General features: G+C 45.8%; 2 protein-coding genes across 3 annotated transcripts; both read right to left on the minus strand.

The window, feature by feature from the left end:
• Positions 1-1,185: 1,185 nt before the first annotated feature.
• Positions 1,186-8,708, minus strand: znf865 (zinc finger protein 865). Of its 2 annotated transcripts, XM_084696211.1 has the most exons (3): positions 8,163-8,708; positions 7,689-7,800; positions 1,186-6,996 (listed from the first exon to the last, which is right to left on the minus strand). In XM_084696211.1, the coding sequence occupies exon 3, from the start codon at positions 6,454-6,456 to the stop codon at positions 2,326-2,328; it is 4,131 nt and encodes a 1,376-aa protein (XP_084552337.1). In that variant the 5' UTR covers positions 6,457-6,996; positions 7,689-7,800; positions 8,163-8,708; the 3' UTR covers positions 1,186-2,325. The 2 variants fall into 2 exon arrangements, with proteins under 2 accessions (XP_084552337.1, XP_084552338.1); XM_084696212.1 differs by lacking the exon at positions 7,689-7,800.
• A 2,411-nt stretch (positions 8,709-11,119) lies between these two features.
• shisa7b (shisa family member 7) lies at positions 11,120-17,093 on the minus strand. The gene is made up of 5 exons (XM_084696030.1): positions 16,360-17,093; positions 15,892-16,046; positions 15,386-15,451; positions 14,168-14,404; positions 11,120-13,332 (listed from the first exon to the last, which is right to left on the minus strand). Exons 1-5 carry the CDS (start codon positions 17,091-17,093, stop codon positions 12,506-12,508), a joined length of 2,019 nt encoding a protein of 672 aa, XP_084552156.1. The 3' UTR covers positions 11,120-12,505.
• Between the last annotated feature and the right edge of the window lie 7,619 nt (positions 17,094-24,712).

Below are 24,712 nucleotides of genomic sequence, written 5' to 3' on the forward strand. Positions count from 1 at the left end.
TTAAATACATAATAATAATAATTAGTCATTTGAAACAACTTCAATAACCAAATGAAAATGTAGATGTTGCAGATCTGAATGACCAAACGAAAAGCCTGAATAAGTACTTGTTGGCTGATGAAGACATTAATGAAGTGAAAATATACTCTCTAAAGGTTTTAATAGCCTACAACGATCTCAATTACTTTTATCTCTCAGCGTCCCTGGTCTGTGTGGGCAGCCATGATCAAATAAGGGGGGCTATGGTGCCACCTAGTGGGCATTAAGCAGTACTGTACTACAGTTGTCTGAGAATAATAGTACATTTTATTTGGGAGACGCCTTTCAGAACACTTAAAGGAATATAGGTTGAAAACAGTGGAGGTTAACAAAACAAGTTTAAAACCAGGGGGGTTAAGAAGAAAGGCTAGAGGTTATAGGCAGTACGGAATAAGTGTCTTGAAGAGTGCGGTGAATGTGGCGGCTGTGTCGCCATGTTGTTGGTGAGGGGGGAGTACATTCCAGAGTCTGGGTGCAGAGCAGATAAAAGTACGGCCTCCCATGGTGGACTGGAAAAATGGGGGGGGTCTAAATAGACCCCGGCAGAGGAGGAGCGTAGTGGGAGGTCAAAGGTAGGTGGGTATTACCAAGATTACACTTACATAGACACTGTCCTGAATTGATGTCTTTATAGCACAATTATTCAAATAATCAAAATACAAACATTTTAACTGTAGTCTACAGTCCCAAAAAACAGAACCACAATCCACAGGAACATAAATAAAAAATTCTAACCATGAGCAAGTATGATCAAAAGCTAACTAGTAAATACAGAATACAAGAAGGTGCAGAGTTTTCCAACACAGCAGCAGTTTTATGTCTCCGAGTCTTTTCTCTTCAGCTTCTAATTGAGTGTGTCACAGGGAAGGGCATGTGCCAAGGCATGTGAGCAGCAAACAGTGTGGCTCGGTCACGGCAGCAGAACCCGGGAGACCAGGTGTGAGCAGCACCTGGCTGTTTTTACAGTCAACAGAGGACATTAAACAGTAAAGGCTTGTGTGAAGACAAATATGATCATATGAAACACGGTCATTGACCACAAAGTGCAGAACTCAATAACAGCTTTTTGAGATAACAGAAAATAAACATTGAATCCTGTCCAAAATGACTACCACTGAGGTAACAATGACAACAAAACAACTACAGAACCTTTTAGATTTTTATTTGATTTGAGGGTTTCAACAACTCACTTTAGGCAAAGAAAAGGATAGTAATTTAGTAATAATATTACATGATTTTAGTTTACTGAAAGGAAAACACTGAAGGACAGGACCTAAGTAATGAACTAAGTGTACACGCTTTTGTTACAAAATTGGGCTTAACTGTGGGGACACAGGGCTTGGTAAAAGGGGAGGAAGGAAACAATCACATCAATACACATACTTGTCCCGTTGTTTTACAAAGATAGTCCCATCTCATTCCCACCCACCCATACAATAGCAACAATGATAAAAGAAATTATACTTGGGAGTAAAAAACAGCAAATAATCAATATATAATAAAATATAATACGAATTATACAGTACACTCCCCTTGTTCCCACAATTCATGACTTTCCTGACAATTTTAAAACTTGTTTTTATTCCCCTCCCACCCCAGTCCTTTTCTTATCCCCAAGAGCTGATTCCTCTTCAACATTTTACTGCAGGACAGTTAAACTTCTGTCTGACTAGTTGTGTCCAATAACAGTAACTATTGATTAGTGATTAATCAAAGACCTAAGTCATATGACTACTGATGTATTTATATCAGCTGAAACAGCATCTTACACTGACTTGTCAGCAAACCGACATTTTCAGGTTCAGGACAAAATGTCTTGAGTATAAAATAAGTATCCACTGGGAACAAAGAAACACACATTGTACAGAACAAGAGACAAAGACTATACTGTTTAACTGTGAATAATGAGAAAACATAATTGGAAAAACATAGGTACTTATGGTACCCCACTCCTACAAATATGCATCCAGAATTCCAGCGCAAACACAGCTAACAGAAAAAAGGGTACACTGTGATAGAATGTATTTAAGACAGGTGCTACTCAAACAGTCACATGATCTAAAATACTTTCCCCTTTGGGGAAGCCAGAACAGAGATGGAGGGTGCTTTTTGATATGGGCCTTTAGAAGTCCATGCTAACTCTCACACACCTCTGCTTTTGTCGGGGATTGTATGGATGAAGTGGGGATATCCTGGTAGTTACACTAAACCTTAACCCCCACCCTGCATCTTTCAAACTCGCTAGCACTTGTTTGCTGGATAAAAATAAAATAATGAAAAAAATAATCAGTGGCTGTATTCAGTCACAACTGTTGTTCTTTCAGGCTGAATAAGCTGAGGCTGTACAGGCTGAGGTTCCACAGGTGTGACGGGGAGATCACACTCTTGCTTCAGAACCCCCATCTCTTTAGGGGGAGACTTCATCCGCAAGCTCCAGTTGCCGCTGCCTCCCCCGGTCACCCCTCGGCAGGACACCCGGTGCCTCTCCAGCAGAATCCCATTCCAGAAGCAGTGGCGGCACTTGCGGCAGGCGAACGAGCCCTTGGCCAGGTGATGGCCTCTGTGTTTCAGGGCTTTCCTCAGCGTGCGTGATCGCTTCCCACAGACGGGGCACTTCAGGCGCGCTTCGTGACCCGCATTAATGGGCGGGTGCCTAATGGCGTGGTGGATCAGGACGGAGGCCTGCCTAGCATATGTGGTGCTGGGGCAGATGGGACAGGGGAAGCGCTTGATGGGCGTTTCCATGGAGGTCAGCCCGGTGACTCTCACCGCACCTCCTTGCCACGCCTTCACATTCATCCCTCCTCCTTTGATCCTCAGCTGGGCCAGCAGCTTCTTCCTTGCCAGCTGCTGCTGCATCCTGCCCCTCTTTCTCCTCATGATCATCAGCTTCCTCTTGGTCTCTTTGCTCAGGGGCACGCCCACCAGCTGGCCCCCCCTCATGATACTGTGGATCTCAACTCGTCTTTTCTTCTTCATTTTTCTTAAGCCACGGTGGGGGTGGTAGTTTTGCGACCGGTACTGAAAAGGGTGGTGCTGTCCCTGGGTGCTGGGGTGGATCACATTGGAGCCTGAAGGATAGGTGACATTGGAGCCTGAGGAGTGGGCTCCGGACTCATAGTAGAGGGGGGAGTATGCAGCTGACTGGTGGGACTGGCTCCCCCCTTGACGGGCCCCACCCGACGGGTTTCCCTGCGCGGACCGACCAAGACCGTGCTGGGACATCCTGTGCCTGGACAAACTGTTGGAGTAAGCAAATGCCTTACCACACACTTCGCATCTGAAGGTCTTTTCCCCTCCCCCGCCCCCTCCGTGAACGGTCTGTTGGTGGGCCGTCAGGTGGAAGTGGTGGCGGAAGGACTTCCAGCACACAGTGCAGGTGTAGAGCCTCTGACCTGGCTGGGTGGAACTGGACCCTTGGGCTTTATCTTGAGGGTAGGGGTAGTAGGACTCAGAGTTGGACTGATTACCACCCTGACTGATGGCTCCGCCTTTGCTAACTTTTGTCCCGTTACCATCAATCTCCCCTTTCCTGTGGAGTTTACCATGCCTCACCAGGCTCTGTGCGTAAGCAAACTCCTTCCCACACAGGTTGCATTTATAGTTCTTCTGCCCGGAGTGGACCGTCAGATGCTTGGTGAGGTGGAAGGCTTCCCTGAAGGTTTTTCCACAGACGTCGCAAGCGTGGGGCTTTTCTCCGGTGTGGACGCGGTCATGGCGCCGCAAGGTCTCACCTCTCCTGAACCGCTTACCGCACACATTACACACATGTGGTCGTTCAGAGCCGTCCCCACGAGGCCCCGGACTTCTCCTCCGTCTCACGATAGTTCCGGGGTCTCTCTTCTGGCGAGGCTTACGAGGACGTTTAAGTTTGGCGTTTGGGTGGCTGGGGTGGGTCAAAGGCATAGTGGAGCCGCTGCCGGCTCGGTAGCTTTTGTCCATCTCGGATGTGGACGACGGCCCGCCGGGGGACACCCCCATGTTCCCGAAGCCAAGGCCTCCCAGCAAACCTCCGATGATGTCTCTCCGCTCCTCCCCTCGGCTCTCACCCGTATTGATGTCACAGGAGGCGGCTGCTGCTGCGGCGATAGCCGACATGGCACTGCTAGTGACCTCATCTTCGGAGTCGTCCAATAGGGATGAAAGGGGGAGGTGTGGCTGTTGGTGGTGGTGGTGCTGCTGCTGTTGTTGTTGTTGCTGCTGTTGACTCTGGGGATGAGGGTGGAGAGTCGGTGCCAACGGAGCCTTTCTCAGGGTCTGGCTGCCCATCCCGTTGCCAAGGGAGCTCTCTCCCGGGTAGAGAGAAGAAGGGTTCGTCTGTTGTCGTCTGTAGTCGTCCACACTGTAGGAAGGCTGGTAGCGGTTCCTGGAGTAATCAGAGCTGTACTTCACTTCACCCCCGTCTCCAGACCCACTGCTACCTGCCACCATCCCAGACTTGCTTCCTCCAGGGTTAGAGGAGGTGTCACTGCCAGTGCTGCTCCGGTTCTTCTGGGATCTGGGGGGCTTGCCGCACGTACCTGACGCAGCATGGTTGAGCAGGGAGGTGCTCTCTCGGAAGCAGCGTCCACAAGCAGGGCAGCGGAATGGCTTCTCATCGTGGATCTTCTCATGTCTGGTCAGGGACTCGCGGCGGTTGAAAGACCTCTGACAGATGCTGCAGGCAAACGGGCGAGTTCCAGAGTGGATGACGCCATGCTGGAGGAGGTGGCCTCTCTTCTTGAATCCCTTGCCACACTCGGAGCAGCAGAAGGTTCTATCTGGGCTAGGGGACCTGGGGGACTTGCCAGAGCCACTGCTCATAGGGCCATCAGAGGACAGACCGTGGCTGCGGAGGTGGCGGCGGAGGCTGGAGAGGTGGGTGAAGGTCTTGCCACATTCGCCGCAGTGGTAGAGTGGTTCCGGTTCGGGCTGGCTAGAACCAGATGCCATGGGGTTGAGATTCTCGGATTTGGGGAGCTGTGAACCGTTGGCTACCAACACGGAGGTGGAGGAGGAAGAGGGAGCTGAGGAAGAGGAGGAAGAGACAGTTGAGGAGGGTTGTGTGGACGAGGAGAGGAGAGATGAATGCTCATTACCAATGCCGGATATGCCAACACTTCCAGATCCTCCTCCTACCAGGCCTGAGGATGTATTCTGACTGTGCCCACTAGAGCTGCTGTGGCAGTTGCTAACACTGCTACTGCTATGGCTGCCGCTATCTGACTTTCTTTGAGGGAGGTAGCCAGCCATAGCCTTCTTTCTCCTGCTGCCACCGCTTCCCCCTCCTCCACTTCCACTAGACCCACTGTCTCCTTTCCCCTCGTCTTTTGAGAGTGATAGATGGAGAGGTAGAGGTAGAGGCAGGCCACCAGCCTCCTGCTGCATCAATGAAGCTATCTGATTGGAAGAGAGGACCGGGATGCCCTGGAAGTCAAAGCCACCAAGGGGTGCTGGCTGGGGGGCAGGGTGGAGGGGATGGTGGGGGTGAGGATGACTGTGGGGGTGAGACAAGGCATGGGGGGGCAGCTGCTGTTGCTGCTGCTGGGGCTGGGGGGTGGGATGGCCATGGCTGTGGGAGGAGTGAAGCGCTGGAGGTGGAGCAAGGGCAGAGTTGGAGTCACTCGCCCCTTGGCCCAATCCCAGGCCAAGATGGTTATGGGTCCCCTGTTGAACCAGGAACTGCTCCAGGCTGCTATTGGTCGGGACCCCGGATAGGAAGTACTGATTGGCAGCGAGCATGCAACTGAACTGCTGATGCAGGCTACGTGGATCTGATTGTGGACCAACAAGAGGTTGGCCCAGGGAGGTCACAGCACTGCTGCCAGAGGGGTTGTTGGAAGCAGAGGTAGAGGGAGAAGGGGAGGTCGAGGAGGGACCAGACGAGGGCTGGGGAACAGAGAGACCAGGGTGTAACGGAGGTGGAGGGGGAGCAGATGTGACCACCCCTCCTATAACACCTGCACCCCCTCCACTACTACTGCCCCCAAAGTCAAAGCGCCCCATCCCAGAATGCAGCTGCTCCTGCGCCAGCGCCGCCTCGGCCGGGTGGAAAGGCCGCAGGAACTGGGGGTATCCCGCCGACGAGCTCCCGCTGCTGCTGCTCATCTTGCTGGACTTACGCGAGCTGTGCGACGACGACGAGGACTGAGACTGGTGGGATATGGGCGGGGGAGGGGCGCTCATTTTGGCAAAGATGGAGGAGGAGTCGGCGAAGGAGGAGCCCCGGGAGGACAAGCCGAGCCCCGAAAGGAGGCTCCCCGAGGGCTCGCCGGGTTGCTGATGCTGCTGCTGGAGCTGCTGGAGCTGCTGCTGGTGCTGCTGGACTTGCTGTTGATGTTGGAGCTGCCTCTCTAATCCAAGGCCTTTGAACTGATGGGCTTGGTGTCCACTCAACATCTCTAGAATGTCCATGGGGTACTTGCTAAACTGGAACATCTCCCACACACTGATGGGAGGGTGTCCCAGGGCAACTCCCCTTGTTGTTGAAATCAACAACAGTTATTCCCACCCACCTAATAATTGAGCTCAGCGCTGCAGTTGGCCTACACTAGTGCTCTTTGAAGCCCTTAACTTCAAACTTTGAATTCACAACTCTTATCACTATTACCTTTTTTTTAAATTTTCCCACACACATGAATGCTTACTGCTTACACACTCTCCAGGCAAATGTGGATTAGGCAAATATGGAGGGCACCAAGGTGAAGACCTGCTAGTTTAAAGTTTGCTTGTTGCTAAATTAGAAGTAATTCTTACGGTGTGTGAATGCCTATGACGTGTAAAAAGAAAAAATAAGAAATCAATGTCTAACATATAAAAGGTAGAGTCTGTAGTGTTTGGAAGTCCTTCTTGTGGAGGAGCAGTAGTTCCAGGTCCAATTAAACTCCTCAGACGGTGTCAGTGTTCATTGACTGGGCACATGAGGCAAACTTTTTTTTTTTTTTTTCTGTCAGCCTCCTGATGCCACCTACTCAGAACCTGGGAGAGAAGGAGTGAGCGGGAGAGATGGAGAGAGAAAGAGGAAAGATTAGAAATACAGTCAACAATTATGGAAAAAACACCATCTTCTACTTTTGCATCTTCTACTTATTCCACATAATATAAAATTAAGTTCTGTGCAACAGTGTCTGTTTTATAATGTAAAACAAATGATACACAGGACTGTCAGGGCATGTATTAAATTATAAAGATTTATGCAATGGTAATGTAAATTTGGCACTGATAAAAGGATGAACAGTATCTCTTTTTGCAAGCCAAAGAAAACAAAAGTTAAAAGCAATATAAAAAGGCTTGAAATGTCAACATGAACTAGCTTAAAAAATGCAATTACATGCATTTGGTGACATTTTGCATTTCTTGATGGAATTGTATGTACAGTGATTTATTTAAGTAGTACATGATTATATCCGTCATAATAACTACTTCCATTTAACTACCTCATTATTTTGTCGCTACAGCTCCTACTTTGTTTGCATCTGCAACAGTTTATAGAGACAAACCAATACACCCCTAGCCCACAAAAACAATAAAAAACACAAAACGGCTGCTTAATCCTCCATTATCAATGTATAAATTGATGATAATATCGCCTGAGTGTATTACGATTTCATTGCAAACATTTGGGCAAAATGTAAATGAACTAGGTAATTAAGTTTTGATTAGGATCTTACCAAAACAAGCTACAGGTTTATAGCGCTGATTGTTCGACCGTAGGTTTTAAAAAGGAACAGAGAGGGAGGAGTGGGTAGACTTCCATCAATCACCTTCGCGTTATCTTTTTAGCTAGTAGTTGAGAGAAAATAGCCAGTATTAAAATGCCATGTCTGCAAGGCGCACAGCTCGCTACCCTAATCATACAGGGGCTACATCATTCAAATTGCAAAGTTGTTATAACGTACAACCAAAATTCGATTTAGGTTGAAGAGAAAGTAGTATGAATCTTAAATACACTAAAGCCACTATTGAAAACCATGTTAAGACCTTGATATCAAGCGTAGCCAATGTACTCTAGCTTGTCTTGGTTTCTGCTAGTGCTGCTAGCTAGCCTAATAGCTAGACTAGAGCTACTGCTAGCTAGCTTACGATCGCTAACAAACAAGCTAGCTGTAGCTAGCTAACGAAGTCGCTTGAAAAGACGTATTTACCTCTGAGCATCAGTCGGCTAGGCAATCATGGAGAAACACAAAAGCAAAAACAGAACAATGACGTGTTGAAAATGCCGTCTTGTAAACAAAGGCTTTCTATTTCATGTCAGCGGGCCATTTTTCTTCATCCCTGGAAAAATACTTTCAAAGGCCTCCCTATCCATCGGCCCGGGAGGGCTGTTTTCGACTCCCTAACAAAAACTATTTCCGCTGTGTTAGCTTGCTATTCTATCTAAATCCATGGTCCAAAGCTAGATATGTAATGCTTTCATCGTTTACTTTTCGAATTCAGCGAAGGTGGCCTTTCTTATAATTTTTTCGTTCTTTTCATCGGCCAAATATTTTCCGCCCCGTGTCAATTTTAGGTGTCCCCGTCGGTAGACGACGGCTGCGAAGCTCGCTTAAAATGGTAGTTTCCGTTTTGAATTCTGCTTCCGGGTAAGGTTCCAGGTCAAATGGTCCGACGAACAGACTCGATGTTTATACATAGCCTTACAATTTTTCATTAAAATTAAGTGTTAATGTGCAACACTGACAGTGCGTGTGAGTATTAACGTTGTAATGTGTGCTGGCTGCGTGTGCGTGTATGTGTGTGTGTGCAGGTAGGTGTGTGTACGTGCGTGTGCATGTGTGCGCCCGCCCGCGTGTGTGTGACAGAGAGAAGGAGCTAGTTGCCTCCCATGAGTATGTTGTTTTAAAAAAACCTGTCTTGGGTCTTTTGTTAAAAGTTGTATGATTATGATTGATCAGTCACAAACCTTGTCTATCTGTAGCAACTGTAACCCATTCCTCGTCTGTCTGATATGTCAGCACAATTACTTCTTTGTTGTTGAATTTTTTTTATGGTACTTTTTGTTAAGTCCCTGATGTTTCACTTTTATTTATACTGCCATTTAACAATGAACAGGAGTAAACAAATAGACTTGACTTTAATGTTGTGGGATTTATTTTATTGTTATTATCATTTGAACATTATGATTCTACAAACGCGAGAATTGATCACCAACAATCAAAATAAGGGTTGCACGCTTGTGAGATCTTAATTTCTTCGAAAACAAGACATGGGGAGGAAGGGGTACCGTGTTATGTATTAAATTAGTTTCATTATAATACAATTTTGTTGAGGTATGGCAAGTAACTGGGAAAATACAAACATACACTTCCACTTCCCCAGCCTCCAAAAACACATATGGATCAGTGAGGTTGATCCACACACACACACATACCATCTCATCAGGAACAACTCATGCCACAACATGTCAACCCACGTGCCAAGAAACCACACAGCCATTTTATGCTCCACCCCTCTCAACACCCACACTTTCTGCTATCACACACATACACACACAAACACACACACACACACACAGATATGCATAAACAGAACCTTAACAGGCACAGAGCTGTCTGGGTGTACTCAACAGAACATTGACACAACATCTGCATACCTCTAGAAATACAAGAAAAAACAAACATGAAAAGTAGAACTGAATCTTTGTGTGGCGTGTATTTTTTTTTTTTGCCTCTTTCTGTTTTAAGCAAGCATGGATGATACTATTTTCTCTCTATAAAAATCATTGGCCCACTCTAGTCCGATGATTGATCTCCCATGTCAAACAAGGCAAGTCACAATACATTCTCCATTCTTTCCTGCTAAAATCCCCCACCTTTACAATATGTAGGTAGGAGGTATATCAAAGAGTGACAGTCTGGTCACATTATGATAATCTTATGAATGCACTAATTTAAACAATGTTATTTTTTAGGACAAGCCTTTGATTAACAAGTTTTTTGTGTGTTTGTTTCAAAATTGCTTTGGTGAATGTCGCTCAACAAGAAAAGCTGTGATTGATTAATGTCCTTTGTTATATCAAGTTTTTTAATAAATAAAAAAAGCCAGTATAAACAATAATGATCATATCTTGGGTTTCAAATAGTTGTGTGAATTCCCTGAAAAACACATTATGGTACTTGTAAAATCCCAAGTTTGATCTAATATGAGATTCAGCATTCCTGAAAGACATATAAATACACACGGGCACAGAAATACAGACGCATGTACATTACACATACACGCTATGACATCATAAGTCAGCACTATGACATCATCAACACTGGCTTTGACATCTTCATGCGGTTTGTCTTTTCACTTTTGATTGCATCTGCTTTTTTCGTCAAGAATACAAAGGTTTAAAATCCACTAGAAAGTTGAAATATTCAAAATCCAGGATACATTAAGTCACAGAGAAAATAAAAAAGGAAACAAATAATCATGATAATCTTAATGATAATAATCAATAATAATCTTATATCAATCATAATCATGACCACAAAGGACACAAACACATATCATAGTGATAACAACCATTGCCTGACTTAAAGCTCCAGCTGTTTTCAAAGTTCTTCCTTGTTCCCAAGTCACAATTTAGGGGGAATGAACAATGCATCTAACGTACAAAAAATTAAGTAAACAATGTACTTATCCTTCCCCCCTCAATTAAAAATTTGAGCGAAGAACCCGGCCCTTCCAAAAACAGCTTAGTTAATCTTAGATCCAGGTACCAACAAAGGAAAGAGAACACTTTGATTTACAAAATATGACATCATGTTGAACACTCCTTCTCTCTGATGTAAAAAAGAAATAATAGAATGGCTTTTTTGTCACACTGACTTTTTAATCTCACATGAGCACAAATTATTCGAGCAGAATTTCCTCTTCGTTTTTTTTTCTCACACTTATAAAAAATGTGTCAGCAGTGATATTTTCTGCATTGACACGACTGTGTCCAAATATTGACATCGAAGAAATGAGAAGCTGACATTTAACACACACCACAGACACACAAAGAAGTTCTAGAATAGCCCTTGGTGTGAAGTGTCCATTACCCCCCACCCCCAATTCATACTCCCCCCTCTCCAATTCCCCTTCCAATAAAATGTGAACTGCTGCTGGAGTGCTTTTGATTTCATACTATGTCATGGGGCATTCAGAGACAACAAATGTGTTTACTAAAGTCCCAAGAGCTTTTTCTGGTTTTAGGGCAAGATTTTGGGGCAACAAAAAGCCCTTCGATTGACCTAGAACAAAGTCAACTGATTGACATCAGTAAAAACTCTCCATGCTGTTCCTATCTTGTGGTCCATTGTCACACACAGACAGCTGGGCCCTTGAAACCCACTGATTGTGTGTCAAATGATGGCTTTCTGTGTGGCCACTGTCAACAGGACAGTATTGATCTCAGTGGTGTTATGACTGAATGGTCATCAGTCATGAGACATGCACCACACACTAGTGATCCTAACAAGCAACTCCTCGGTGGGATGGACACACGCCATGGCCGTTAGTCAATCAGGAGAGGGTATAAAGGTGATGCATCAAAGTGATAGGTCAAATCAACCCAGCGAGTCAATTCAGCCACATAACCAGTGGTTAACCAACCAAACAGGGTCTCAAATGGAATATATAGTGGTGAATGTGAGATTAGGATAACCCTGCTCAAAACAACTTTTTTTATATATATATATTGTCCAGAGATGAGAGTTATTTGGACAGGGGTTCTGTGTTTTGTGAAGACATACTGTATATTGTACTGTCTGAGAGGGCTCATATCAACAGATTAATTCATTTAAAAAGCAATAATATGCAATATTGTTCAGTCTATAAATGTTTTTTGTACAAAAGTACAAAATAACCCTATCTTCTTGAAAGTATTATCGATCCTATTATCTGGTAGGACATTTGTACAGTATTTTCTATGTGAGAACACTAGGCCCTTCACAAAATGCTGCTGTAAACACTATCAACATTACAAATATGACCCATCTGGATCCACCAATAAAAATCCTTACAGTATATACTAAGGATAACCCATGGTCATATCTCAAATGCACTCACAAGGGAGAAAAAAAGTTTTGTTTATATTTTGGCACTTTACATGGCCTCATCTTTCTCTTCCTTAATAATATGGCTGAAAACTCTCATTTCCAAACCATACAATAACACCAATAGAAACATTGGGGTTGAATAATTTCTTTAAACAATGTCACTGTCTTTGCGGTTGCTGTCCTTCAAAGCACTTCTAACAGTGGTCAGGTCTCCTCTGAGCCTGTCTTCTCTTTTGCTTAAATATCCATGGACTCATCTGAGGCTGTTTGTTGGGATGAACCTTCTTCTTTGTGACTTTCACCAGTTTGACCATTTCTGTCCCGTCGAGGCCTCTTTTACTCGTTTTCCGCATCCTGTTGAGTTAGACACATCTTCCGACTTCTTGTCTTCCGCTTGGACATTCCTCGTCTCCATTTCTCCTTCTCCATTTCTCTCTTTCTCCCTGTCGCCCTCAAGTTCACACGGTCACCTCATTCTTACTCGCCGTCCTCAATCCCTGCCCCCCTCCTCCCCCTCCTCCTCCCCCTGGGATGAAGTGCAGCTGTTCAATGGTGTTCTGCCTCTTGCTAGCGAAGGCCATCCTCCGGGCATTGTGGCCCCCGGTTGTCCCCGCTCCGCTGCTCCCCATACCCGGCCCATGTCCGTGGGGATCTCCCCAGCCTCCTCCCCCTGGCCCGCTCATCATGGTTGTCGTATGCCTCTCGTGCTCATGTCCTGATGTGGGGTGAGAGTTCATCTTGATCATGTGGTGACGATCCAGGGAGGGCGTGGCGCACACGTTTTGCGTTGACTGGGCCTTCTGGTGGTGCGTGAGACGTGGCAGGGTGGGCATCATGCCCGCAAAGTCGCCCATACCGAGCATCCTCTCCTCCAGGCGGTCTGGGGAGACCAGCAGGCGTTCCTGGGACTTGCGCAGTGTTTGGGAGGTCTTGCTGGTGGTCATGGCTTTGTAATACTGATGCTGCTGGTTCTTAGACAGCCTGGAGAGAGTGTTACCTTCCCCCAGGGCCAGGAGCTGGTCCTGGGACATGACCCGACGAGGTGGCCTGTCAAAGGTGGCGCTGTACTGGGGCTGAGACTGGGCAGGGAGGGGGTAGGGGTTGGGGGTGGAAATGGGGATGTGGATCCTGGGACGAGAGCTGTGGTGGGGGAGTGTCCCGCGGGCTCCCAGGGTGTAGTCTCCCCCCCAGTGGAGGTGGTGCTGGGAAGAGTGAAAGGAAGGAGGGGCATTGTTGGGTCTCCGTTTGGAGGTGTAGTAGCCCGAGTAGTCATCTAGATCTTTTTCTGTGTGTGCAGGTTTCATGTTTATCAAGGGTAGTTTTGCAAGTGAAAAGAAAAGAGAATAAGACAATTGGAAATGACATCATTAATTAATTCAGTCATTAGGATCATTAATTATATGTCAGACAATACAGAGAATGGTAAGATTGCCCAGCCCTAGCCCTTAGCCCAAGCTATTACAATAGCCCCAACCTTAGTCCATCTTCATCTCGATCCTTAGCTTAACCTTTTATCTTTAAAACCTCTACACAGAATCAGTTTCCAGAGAGCCAACTTAACTGTGACCTTTACCCAGCAGTCACTGCTGCCTCTGTGGTTACTCATCCCCCCCCCCCCCCCGCCCCCATGCATCCCATATTATCTCCAGTCTTCTCTGACTACCGCTCAGGACAAAGGAACCTTCATCACTGCCCTTCTCTGCGATATTCTCCTTATCAAAAGAAGCACGCCTGTTCTGGAGGCTGCAGTGTTGTCCTCAGATACTGCCACACACATACACAAACCCCCATCTAGTGTCTATCCGTCATATAGCCCTCCTCCACCGCTCTGCCCCTCCCCCTCCACAGTTTCCTTCCGCTACCCAGCGACTGCCACCTCCAGACAGTCTCCCTTTCTCCTCTCGTCTGTCGCAGACCCCAGCCGCCGCTGCCCCTCCCCCGTCCTTCTTACCTCCCTCTGTCTTTCTCTCTTATCCCTCCCTCCCGCTCCCACTCTCCTTCTCACCCACTATCAACTACTTCTCTATTCTTCCTCCCTCTCCCATCTCTCTAGATTCCCTCCCTCAGTCCATCTCTCGCCCCTACCCACACACTCTTCCCTCTCTTCCTACGTCTCTCACCAAGCCTCTTCAGAGAGCTGTAGCGGTTGATCTCAGGTTTCATGACTGCGTCGTAGGAGGGCGGCAGCTGGGCCAGGTTGTGGAAGGAGTGGGAGAACGAGGGGTGGGGGTGGGAGTACAGGCCGGAGCCTGGGACGGCGCCGGGCCCAGAGCTGATGCTGTTCTTCAGCTTGCTGGAGATGAGAGTTGCTCCTCCACTGGAGGCCAGCTGGTTGTTGTTCATGCGGGGCACACGTTCTGAGGAGGAACACACAGACCACAAGTCAAGACTCTGTAGGCCACCTCACTGCTGGGCCTAGCCTGGGGGCCGGCATTGACCAGGGGAATATTCCTAGAGGCCTTACATGTATAAACAACTCGACAAGGTTGTGCATTGATGGTTTAACATTTATAAAATGTATAGCTTACATTTAAAACTTCTGAACACATAAAAGTGGTACATTTAACATTTTTGTATATAGATATATATATAATATATATATATATATATATTATAAATATTAAAAAAAATGTAGGCCCAACATATACAGGTGCATTCAAAATGACCTAACTAACATAGGTGCATTTTAAATGACTTTATATGTACTGGCACATTTATAATAGCATTCAAAGGCACATTTATAGAGATAAGACATGCCATTTCCTTGCAAATCAAGCTAGTAGATTGAGTTATGTTTGCCATTCACAGGTAGTCATTTACAATTCCTCATTAGGCATTAATAGCATGTGAAATAATTTAAGATTATCGCTAGACACTTTGGTCATTGACCATTAGCAGTAATGGCCATTGATGTCCAATAATGTCAGTTTTACAACCACTGAGATAGCAGACGCACACTAAGTGGACACTCGCACGCACGCACGCACACACACACAAACAGTCACATGCGCGCGCTCACGCACACAGGCTTTAGGAAGAGCAGCAATGGGACCACTGACTTCACCAAAGCCTCGCGCCACCATGTTAGCACCAGAGCATCGTTAGCACGGTAACCAATAAAAGAAGCAAGGTAAGATACACTAGCAGGACAGAAACACACACAGAGACAGAGTGATTGGGTGGTTGGTTGCACTGACTGACTGACACAGCCACAGCATTAGAACACTACCAGCGGTGCACAACAAGGAAACAGACGAGTCATGAACAAGGCCACACACACACACACCCCGCAGCTTGCGCTAGCTTGTTAGCTAGCTCGCGATCTGCAGGAGGCTTACCGATAGTAGCCGTATGTTTTGGGCTGGTACCAGACACCTGGATAAAATTTTGGTGCAAGTTGCCAACTGCAAGAGAGCAGAGCGGACACACTGATGGACAGCCACTTGGGCATGTGTGTGATGCATGTGTGTCTGTGTGTGTGTGAGGAAGAGAGACAGAGAGAGAGGAAGGGACAGGACGTGGAAGAAATGTGTGTGTGTGTATGGGACTCCTCGTATAGTCAACATTCTATCAAGCCTACCATCTCTTTTCGTCAGCTAAACACAGTCGGTCTCTGAAGATGACAAGACTGGCAGTACTTTTTTCAGTCTGCTGAGGATATCCTCTTGGTGTCATTGAAAAAGCATAGGTTTGCAGACACAGAGACCCATGACTTTCACAAGTATTGATTTCACGTGTTATTATCACTGCACCAAATTCATGTATTTACAGATGTTATTCTGTTACTTTTGGATAAAGCAGTACCCCAGTATCATTCCCCTAGCTAGTTCTTCTAGAGACTCACTGCGGTTGTCCTTGGTTGGGATGACGGGGGTGTAGAGGTTCTTAGGAGGGCGGCCCAGTGTCGCATCTGAGGTGGAAGTGGTCAGAACATTGCTGTTATTTCTCTCTCCAGGCTGGACCGGGCTGGACTGGTGTCGTAGAATATCCACCAGGGCTCTGAAGGGGAAAAGAAAGAGAAAAAAAGAGAAAGGAAAAAGAGACAGGAAAAAGAGAAAGCAATCATTTAGCATCCTTTCAGCCTTGATCTGTGCCTATTGAACGGTACCTGGATCCCGCACCTATAATCAGTACCTAAAACCTACAACAGCTCGGGAAAGGTCTGTTCAGACACCACATACAACACAGTCGGAAATCCCAGTCACTCAGACCCAACTCTCTCTCCCGTTCTAGTCTGTAGCTCTTTCTTCATCACCTTCTCTCTCCACCAAACCACTCCCCCCCCCACCCCCCCCCCCTCCCTCTCACCTACCTGGGCATGTTGATGTCCCTATTTCGGGGCCTGCGTGACACCTTGGAGAAGGCCACCCTGATCCCCACCGCCAGCAACAGGGTGAAGGAGATCACCCCTCCAATCACGTAAGCTGTGCTGTTGCTTTGCTGCTGCAGGGTCTTCAGATACGGGTCGGGCCGGTTCCCTGGTAACACCGAGGCCGGCATCTGGGTGTTGGCCCAGACTGGGGATATATAGTTGTTGCAGGACTCCTGGTCCAGACGGCTGCGTTGGTGCTCACAGCAGAAGCGGTAGTGGCAGGTCCCACAGCAGTAGATGTACGTGTCCTTGGCGCAGGTGAACGTGTTGTCGAACTGGCCCATCACGTCGTAGTAGCCCCGGCACACATCCACATCCACCAGACGCCGTGGGGGCGGAGCCACCTGAGCAGCGCCCCACGGCGGCTTCAGGGCATCGTCAGCCGTCATGTTCTGGGGGAGCATGACTTGGGGGAGGGGCTTAGGTGGTAACTCCTCCCCCTTCTGCATTCCTTCGTCCTCAACCTCGGCCTCCTTGGGTGCCGTTTTCGGCCCTGCCGGGGGAGGCGGTAAGGGTTTGCCATGGAAACCAGTGAGGAGGAAGAGGGATGTACTGGCAGAATCCTTGACGGCAGCACGCCGTTCAGTGGTGATGGTTGCACCGGAGACGGAAAGGCCAGAAAGGAGAAGTATGATAGAGGTGCAAAACATCTTGATGTAGAATGAGGGCCTCATTTTCTAAGAGTCTGGGCCGATATAAAACAAAAATAAATACAACCGTGTCTGTCACGATATCTTTGAAGATCTTGGCGAAATGTCTCGATACCAAGATGCACTGTGTTGTTTCTTCTTTAAATACCACTTCTGTAAGTGTATCAATATTTTTAAAAAGCTTCTCTTGTCAATGGTACAACTTCTAAAAAGCAACCTCAACCTCAAAAGAGTATTCTTTGACCATACATATACAAGTTTGAGTCTTTCTACTTGCAGTTCAGTAGGTTGAGTTCATACAAGCACTATGTGTGTTTGGCATTTCACTATAAGGTTTTATAATGTAAACATATCTCTCAAGCGTTCAGTAAAAATCCATCCTTACAAGCAGCTTATGTAAACACTGAGGTTCATATATTTGTTTTTATGACTAAAAATTGTAGGTGCTAAGATTGACAGCCTGGGTTATGGTTACTCTGATAAAAGCACTATTTGAAAAGCATCATAAGAAACTCTTCAACCATGGAATGATAAGGGTTTAACAGTGATGTAAATGGGTTATGTGTGGCTCTGTATTGTAAACACACATTGACAAAGTCATATTTATGGAATGATAGTACCTGTATGGAACAGTAATGCTTGTTTTCTCTCTGCTGACCTGAATTCTATCACGGCAAGTATTGGCTTTCTTTTCGAAGTACTAGGCAGTATTGTCGTCTTGTAAACAAATGAGAAAGTGTAAACTTTAACACCTTTCAATGACCGAGAAAGGTGAAAGAAATGTTTCGTTTTTAAGGGGAAGGGGGTGGGGATGACTGAAATTGAGTTAATTCAATGGAAAATGTATCCTGTAAACACTTACTGTTGCATGTAAACTTTGTTTCTGTGTTTAAAATGTTACCTTCAGATCCAAGTATTGAGACTTTAAATTGGCACTTTAGTCATAACCTTTCTAAGTTTTGACCTGTAAACGTAATTTTGGGAAAACTATAGGGAAAACGATTTAAGATTTAATTCTTAGAGCTTTATCTGAGTTGTAAACACTTGTCTTGGCAGCATTTGATACTGTCTCCCTTCTTCAGGTTGTAAACTAATTAGGGAGTAGTGCCGACACAAGATTGGCACTAGTTATGTCGATATGTGTTACTAGTAGCACGCTAGGGTTACTTTATCCCGCTACTGTTCACTCACAAATAAACTATCACAGATCAGTAGAGCGAGTTGTCGTTGGTGAAATAGGGAATTCTAAGAAGTGAATGTAATAGGATGATTAGAGCAATATATGGGAGGTGTCTGTAGGACAAGACTCGTCACCAGGTCTGGTCAGGACTATGAGGGTACTGGTTACTGTACCAAGCAGCATTTATGTTTGAGACATGAAAGACAACACAGGTCATGCCTAACTGAGCTATCAAAAATAAAAACAGATTTCAATCAAGTGGTGAGTGAAATGGCTCAAGACAGTCGGAGATGTTAAAAAACACAGATTGAGAAAAGGGGAGATTGGTTGGCTCGGGGATGGAAGGAGGACAGGAGAAGGGGAGACAGAAAGGGCTCTATGTGTGTCTGCAGCCTTTGCGCGAGTGTCTTTGTTCTGAGTTTAGTTTGGCCCAACAGAACAGGACAAAAGTGGGCTTGGGCCCAGTTCTAGCAGGACAGGGCGGTTCCGCCCAGAGAACAGACATGAAAATGTCTGGATTCATTCGTCAATACAGAAGACAAGGTTGAATGATGTGAACACTAAAACTATCACTTCGCAAGCAGAATAGAGTGTGAATGTAATCTATTCGATTATCTCAATTGATATAAATAAAACAATATAATAATATCACTGTAATATTATATATTGTAATTACATTTAAAAAAAACCTTAGTTTACAAAAAAACATTAAGAAATTGAGTCTACACTTCACTTCACTGATGGCATTTTATACATTTTTATGTGTTTGGTTTTTATATGGCTGGTGTGTTACTATGGCTTATAAATGTGTGTTTTCATGAGCGGTCTCTTCCACAGATAAACTGCATGGCCATATGTAGGGTTAATGTTCCGTGTACTGAGAGGGGTAAAAAGGAAGAGCAAAACAGTTGACTATCATTTGCAACAATACTTTCACTGTAAATGAAATGGAAAAAGAGGCTTTTCCGAATGTTCACTGTAGCATGATCGCATGCACTATACACAGGGAAGGGATGCTACACAGATTCCTCAGAGAGAGAGAGAAAGAGAGTGAGGTAGAGGAAGAAAGGAAAACAAAAGGGAGGAAGAAACGTTCGTAGCAGCGGGTCTATCTATCTCCTTCTACGTGAATTGTGTTGCTCATCCATCAAGCGGACCAGTCAACGGAGGAGCCGTGTGTGCGGTGTTCTGCCGCGGGGCACGTTCAGGATTTATCGCTGCTCACCAGTCTCCTCCCGGCGCTCGGCACCGCGCTACGCAAGCACCAGCCGTCTCTCGGACCTGCTCCTTTTAAAAAGCACTTTGAATTGAAAGCGGTCCTCTCTGTTTGTGAAAGCCTTAGCAGCAGCTACTGCGTAGAACACTGATGAATGGAGCGTTGTCTGTATGTGTTGAGGGAGAAACAAAAACTGTAAGGGCTTTGATATCTAACAGGAACACACTGTGACCTCTAGATGAATCTAGCTCTGCAGACACCTGGGGGGGAGGAGGGATGTGAAAAGAGTTTGAGATTTTTTTAAATCTTGTTTTGTTTTTAGTTCAGTTTTTTGCTTTGTTCTTGGCACAGTCTATTTGGCACTGGTTTTGGTCTCGCTTGAAACAAAACGAGGGAAGAAAGGGGAGAGAGGAAAAAAAATAGTCAGTGCAAATTAAGGTTAAAAAAATCTGGATGAGGAGAAAAAAAGAAGAAGAAAGGAGGATAAGACGCAGGGAGAGTTCAGAGTAATTAGCAAACAGCCTTTCGATGAGAGAAGGAAGAGAACACCCCCGAGGTCTGTCCGTCCACCTGGGTGAGGACTGCTCCTCTGGTGTGTGATCCCACTTTAAGGTAACGCTTCTTCCTCTGGAACCATCTGACAAACGCTTAATTCACACTGTGGAAAAAGAACAGATAATGAGGTGGTGTTAGTTGTTGTTCTATATGTTCATTAAGCACAGCAGGCACCTGAGAGATTTTACACCACATCAGCATCTGCTGAAGGAGAGAGATAGCGTGTTTTAACCTCCACAACAACAACAAAAAAGAATTAACTATACAGATAGATGAAGGGATGGTCCATGAAAACGACCATATGGGTGTCCATGACCTGACAGACTAACGATTGTTGAGGGGAAGACTACAGCAGTAGAGCAGAGGGGGGGTCACAGATGTGTGTGTGAAGAGAGTGGGGGGTTGTGATGCCAGGAATGGGAGGGGTTGGCCTCAGTGAGCATGTGGGGAAGAGAGAGAGAGAGAGAGAGAGAGAGAGAGAGAGAGAGAGAGAGAGAGAGAGAGAGAGAGAGAGAAGGGGGGGGCATTGATGGGTTACAGACCCCTAACAGAGGACTGTTGTGCTGCCAAAATCTGGGTGCCTGCCCTGCCCACCCGGCCATCCCTAAAACACAGGACTGCTCCCCCGGGCATTTCCATTCTGTTTCCTTGATGCAGTAATTAAGAACCCACTGACAACAGCTGAACTTCTCTGATGCGAGGGAGCTTTCTAGGCAATGGCAGATGCGCACACACACACACACACACACTTTGTAGTACATTGCAGCGCTGCGCCCGGCCTTGCCAATACTGAGCGGGGAGGTGTAATGCTCTGTCATTGGGATACATATGGAAAACAGCATTGTGAGCATCTGCAGATGCCTGCATGGCCCCTTCCACAGCCTCGCTTGTCTTAAAGACACAGAACCCTGCTTCTCAGCTCCTCATCTGCCTGGCTTGCTTGCTGGCTTGCTAGCTGGCTGGCTGGCTGACTGGCTGACTGGATGACTGTGTTAGTACTACACTTGTTCCCTTTCCCCCTCATCTCTCCTCCTTCCATCCATTCCTCTCTCCCTCCATCCCATTCTCTCTGTCAGTGCGTGGGCTGGAGAGGCTCTCTCAGAATAGCACTGCAGCATTGAAAGAGTGAGAAAGAAAAAAAACGATGGAGCTACTTGGTTCCTTCTGGTTGACTATCAAAACACAGCCTCTACCCCGTATCCATCTTTACAGGGCATTGCACCGCTGCACGCGTTTTTCCCAACGGCATCTGTTGTTCCACCCAGCTCGCCCATGTCACCACTGTGTGTTTCACATGGATCCCTCTCTCTCTCTCCCCATCCCTCCCTGCCTCCCTCCATCTGCCCTCCTCCTCCCATGCTGCTCATGCTCACTCAGATGATTGTCCACCTCGCTGCTCCTCTCCTACATCCTCCCCCCATGCCGTCGTCCCTCCCCCCCCACCCCCCCCCACCCCCTCCCTACCCCACCTATCCTCCTCTGTCTCTCTGAAGCATGCTGGTTTAGGAAGGCAATGCAGCCACTGCACAGGGGCAGACAGCAACAGTCTCTGTTATAATTGGGTGCAGATGAGCTGACAATGCGCTCACCGGCAGGAGCAGAAGCAGCAGGCCTAAGCACACACACAGGATGAATTATTTAATCACCGACTTAATTACTGTTAGACCTAATGGCAGCTGTGTCATGATTGTGGATGATGAGGAAGGTGGCTCCGTTACTCATAGGGGTTAATTGTACATGTTCTCTGATTTTTTTTTTTTTTTTTTTTTTTTTTTTTTTTCTCTGACAACACAGATACAAAATGGGAGTGTATATAGTGTTGGGTGGAAGGCTAGGCTGGAGGCGGTCTAGGAGCGAGACCTGTTTGCGTGCGCGTTTCATTAGGCGATGTTGCAGCACTAAACAGACATAAAATGAAGTCACGTCTCACCTGCGTGTCGCTGGTTATTCCGTAGGCCAGTGATAAGATGATCCATCGTCACCATTTTTCTTTTTAATAGATACAAAAAAGATATTGCCGATCATCAATTGCTGTAGTGATGTCAATAAAACAATGTGTAGATGAACAGAATATTGCCTTGTCATTCACCAAGACACAACACAATGAAGACACCAAAGATCGCAGCGCACATGCGGATGCGCTCATCTCAAATCTTGGGGAATTAGGCTACGGAAAAAATTAAATCCTCACTGGACAGTCACAGGCAAACCTTTATGCAGTAGAACATCAATACTTCCAACCAAACAAGATATAATGTTATAACAAGCAATATTTTATTTTATTTATTTCTCTCTCTTCTATAAAACCAAGTAGAACCACAGAATCACCAACGATGTGAAAATGTCTTTGAAGTTATACTAAGCGTAGCAAATGCATCAGTTTATCAGTTTGTCAAAAAGTGTTTAAAAGGTGGATTTACCGGTTGCTGTAGTTGAATTTCCAACGTCAGATCCTTGAGCATCAGATAATGGACTTAAATTTTAAACACATGTTCATTGTAAGTCCAGGTATGGATAAAATTGATCGGTGTCCACGGATGTTTCTCCGAAGAAATAATACAAAAGGGCATTAGAAAATGTGAGAGAACGCGATAAAAATATATACTTCTCGTTTATAAATCTAAGTAGTAATATCAATATTTCCTCGTTGCGATGACTGTAATAGGCTACTGGGTGTGCTCCCTCTTAGCTTCTAAAAGGTTCCACGGCGTTGATGAAATTCGCAAGTGATTGCTCTCACCCAGGTCCGCTACCAATGATGTTAATTTAATGATTGGACAATATGGTCCTTGCCCAAGGTTTTCATTTGTTAAATTGAGGAGTTATCTACCAATCGGTGACACGGTTTACGATTCCCCATGATTTTCCACGCTGAACTATTGGATTATGCCAGAGAGAGAGAAATTAAATGGTTCGAAAGGTTGTAGCCTACAAAGATTGCGCGCTCAAAATACATGCACGTACGTACCCTCAAAAATGATGAAGGGAATTAAAACTCAATGCATTTGTGAATAAGCTCCAAGTGTATGTGCGTATAGATCTAGGTGTAAAGCCTGCCCACTTGAACAATAGCCCAATGCTTTCTTCAATGGGCAATAAACGAAGACATACTGCAGTGTCATCAGTTGCCTTGACAACCATGGGTCCTGTATTCCCGTTTAAATGATGTTATTTGTCAGAAATTAGCAGATGCTTGTACACCCCCCACCCCACCACCACCCCTTCACACACACACACACACACACATACATACATACACACACACACATACACACACACACAAACACACACATACAGTACACACCATCCACATCATTCCAGATAGTGACGTCAACACGAGGTGATAGATAGAAGCAGATTCTGTTGCACAACTATTTTTGACAACATGATGCACAATCTGTGTCTCTGAGCATATGCCATTCTGTACACAATTCCTTTACAAAGGCGGTATGGAAGTTTAACCCCTATGCACAAGGGCATGTATAAATAGTATTTAAACTAGTCAGTGTCTGTTGACTTTACACACTTCAACAAAGACTAGTCTTTCAAGCTAGAATTCCTGTCCACAGGTAATCTCCATTGATGTGTGTTAACGTAATGTGGTAGACTGCAAGGTTAGTTGTTGTTTACAAATACATTGGTTTTTGACCCATTATTAGACATAGGTGTATTTGTCCCAAATGCCGATTATTTTATGCTGGTCCATTGATCAATACATCAATTACTTATCTAAAATTACTTATCTTTAAGCCAAACCCAAACACTTGTGTTGTGTGACATGTTTAGCCAAATGATCTATTTTTCTTGGTGTCAGGAGAATAAGAATCACATGAATCTGTATTTTAAAGAACTGAGGTCTCCCATGAAAAGCTTCCAGTCAAATGATCCAGATGGCTAGACAGACAGATGAAGTCGCAGCCCAGACCTACGCATCTAAAACCAAACATATTCTCCAGATGTAGACGTAGCTCTCACAGAATAAAAGGCACACAGTCTTACTTTCCTTTCCTTCTCACTTTCATTTGATCAATGAATAGTCTTCAAAGTAATATCATTAGTCTATTAATCAATCAGCATTCATCAACACCTCTTCATTAATGTCTTTCTCCAATGGCCCTGCTCAGAGTGCAGTATGGCGAGGAGCATGCATGTTTCACCAACATATAGTCACTCCCAGTAATGAGTTGGAAGTCATCAGCATCAAAACACAGAAATGTAGGTCAAGCCAAGATGGCCTTATCACCGCGGGACAACGTGTAACGTGCGTGTGTACTGTGCATGTGAAACGTGCACGTGTAACGTGCGCGTGCACAGACCAGCGTTGAAACATAAGGACCCCTTCCTTGTCACTTCCTCCTCTTTATATCTCCCGGCGGATACACACACACACTTTCACACACACCCTCCGACACAAACACACGCATGCACACACACACACACACACGTTGTTGCCATGCCTGTGCATGTCTGCACTGTAGAGGAGATGCCAGACCTCCACTCTGTCAACAGAGAAGGATGACTCAAAGCAACCTCTGGCCAGAACGTATTGCGTCACACACATAGCCTGGGTTTATAATATCCTCCACACACACACACACACACACACAAACACACACACACCTTAAAAACAACCCACGACTCCAACTCAGAGTGGCATCTCAGCCCCACCCAGGCCCAGTGCTGGGGGGCAGC

This window comes from Hypomesus nipponensis, chromosome 4 (genome assembly GCF_054491055.1).
Source record: "Hypomesus nipponensis isolate SF chromosome 4, ASM5449105v1, whole genome shotgun sequence".
Lineage (NCBI taxonomy): Eukaryota > Metazoa > Chordata > Actinopteri > Osmeriformes > Osmeridae > Hypomesus > Hypomesus nipponensis.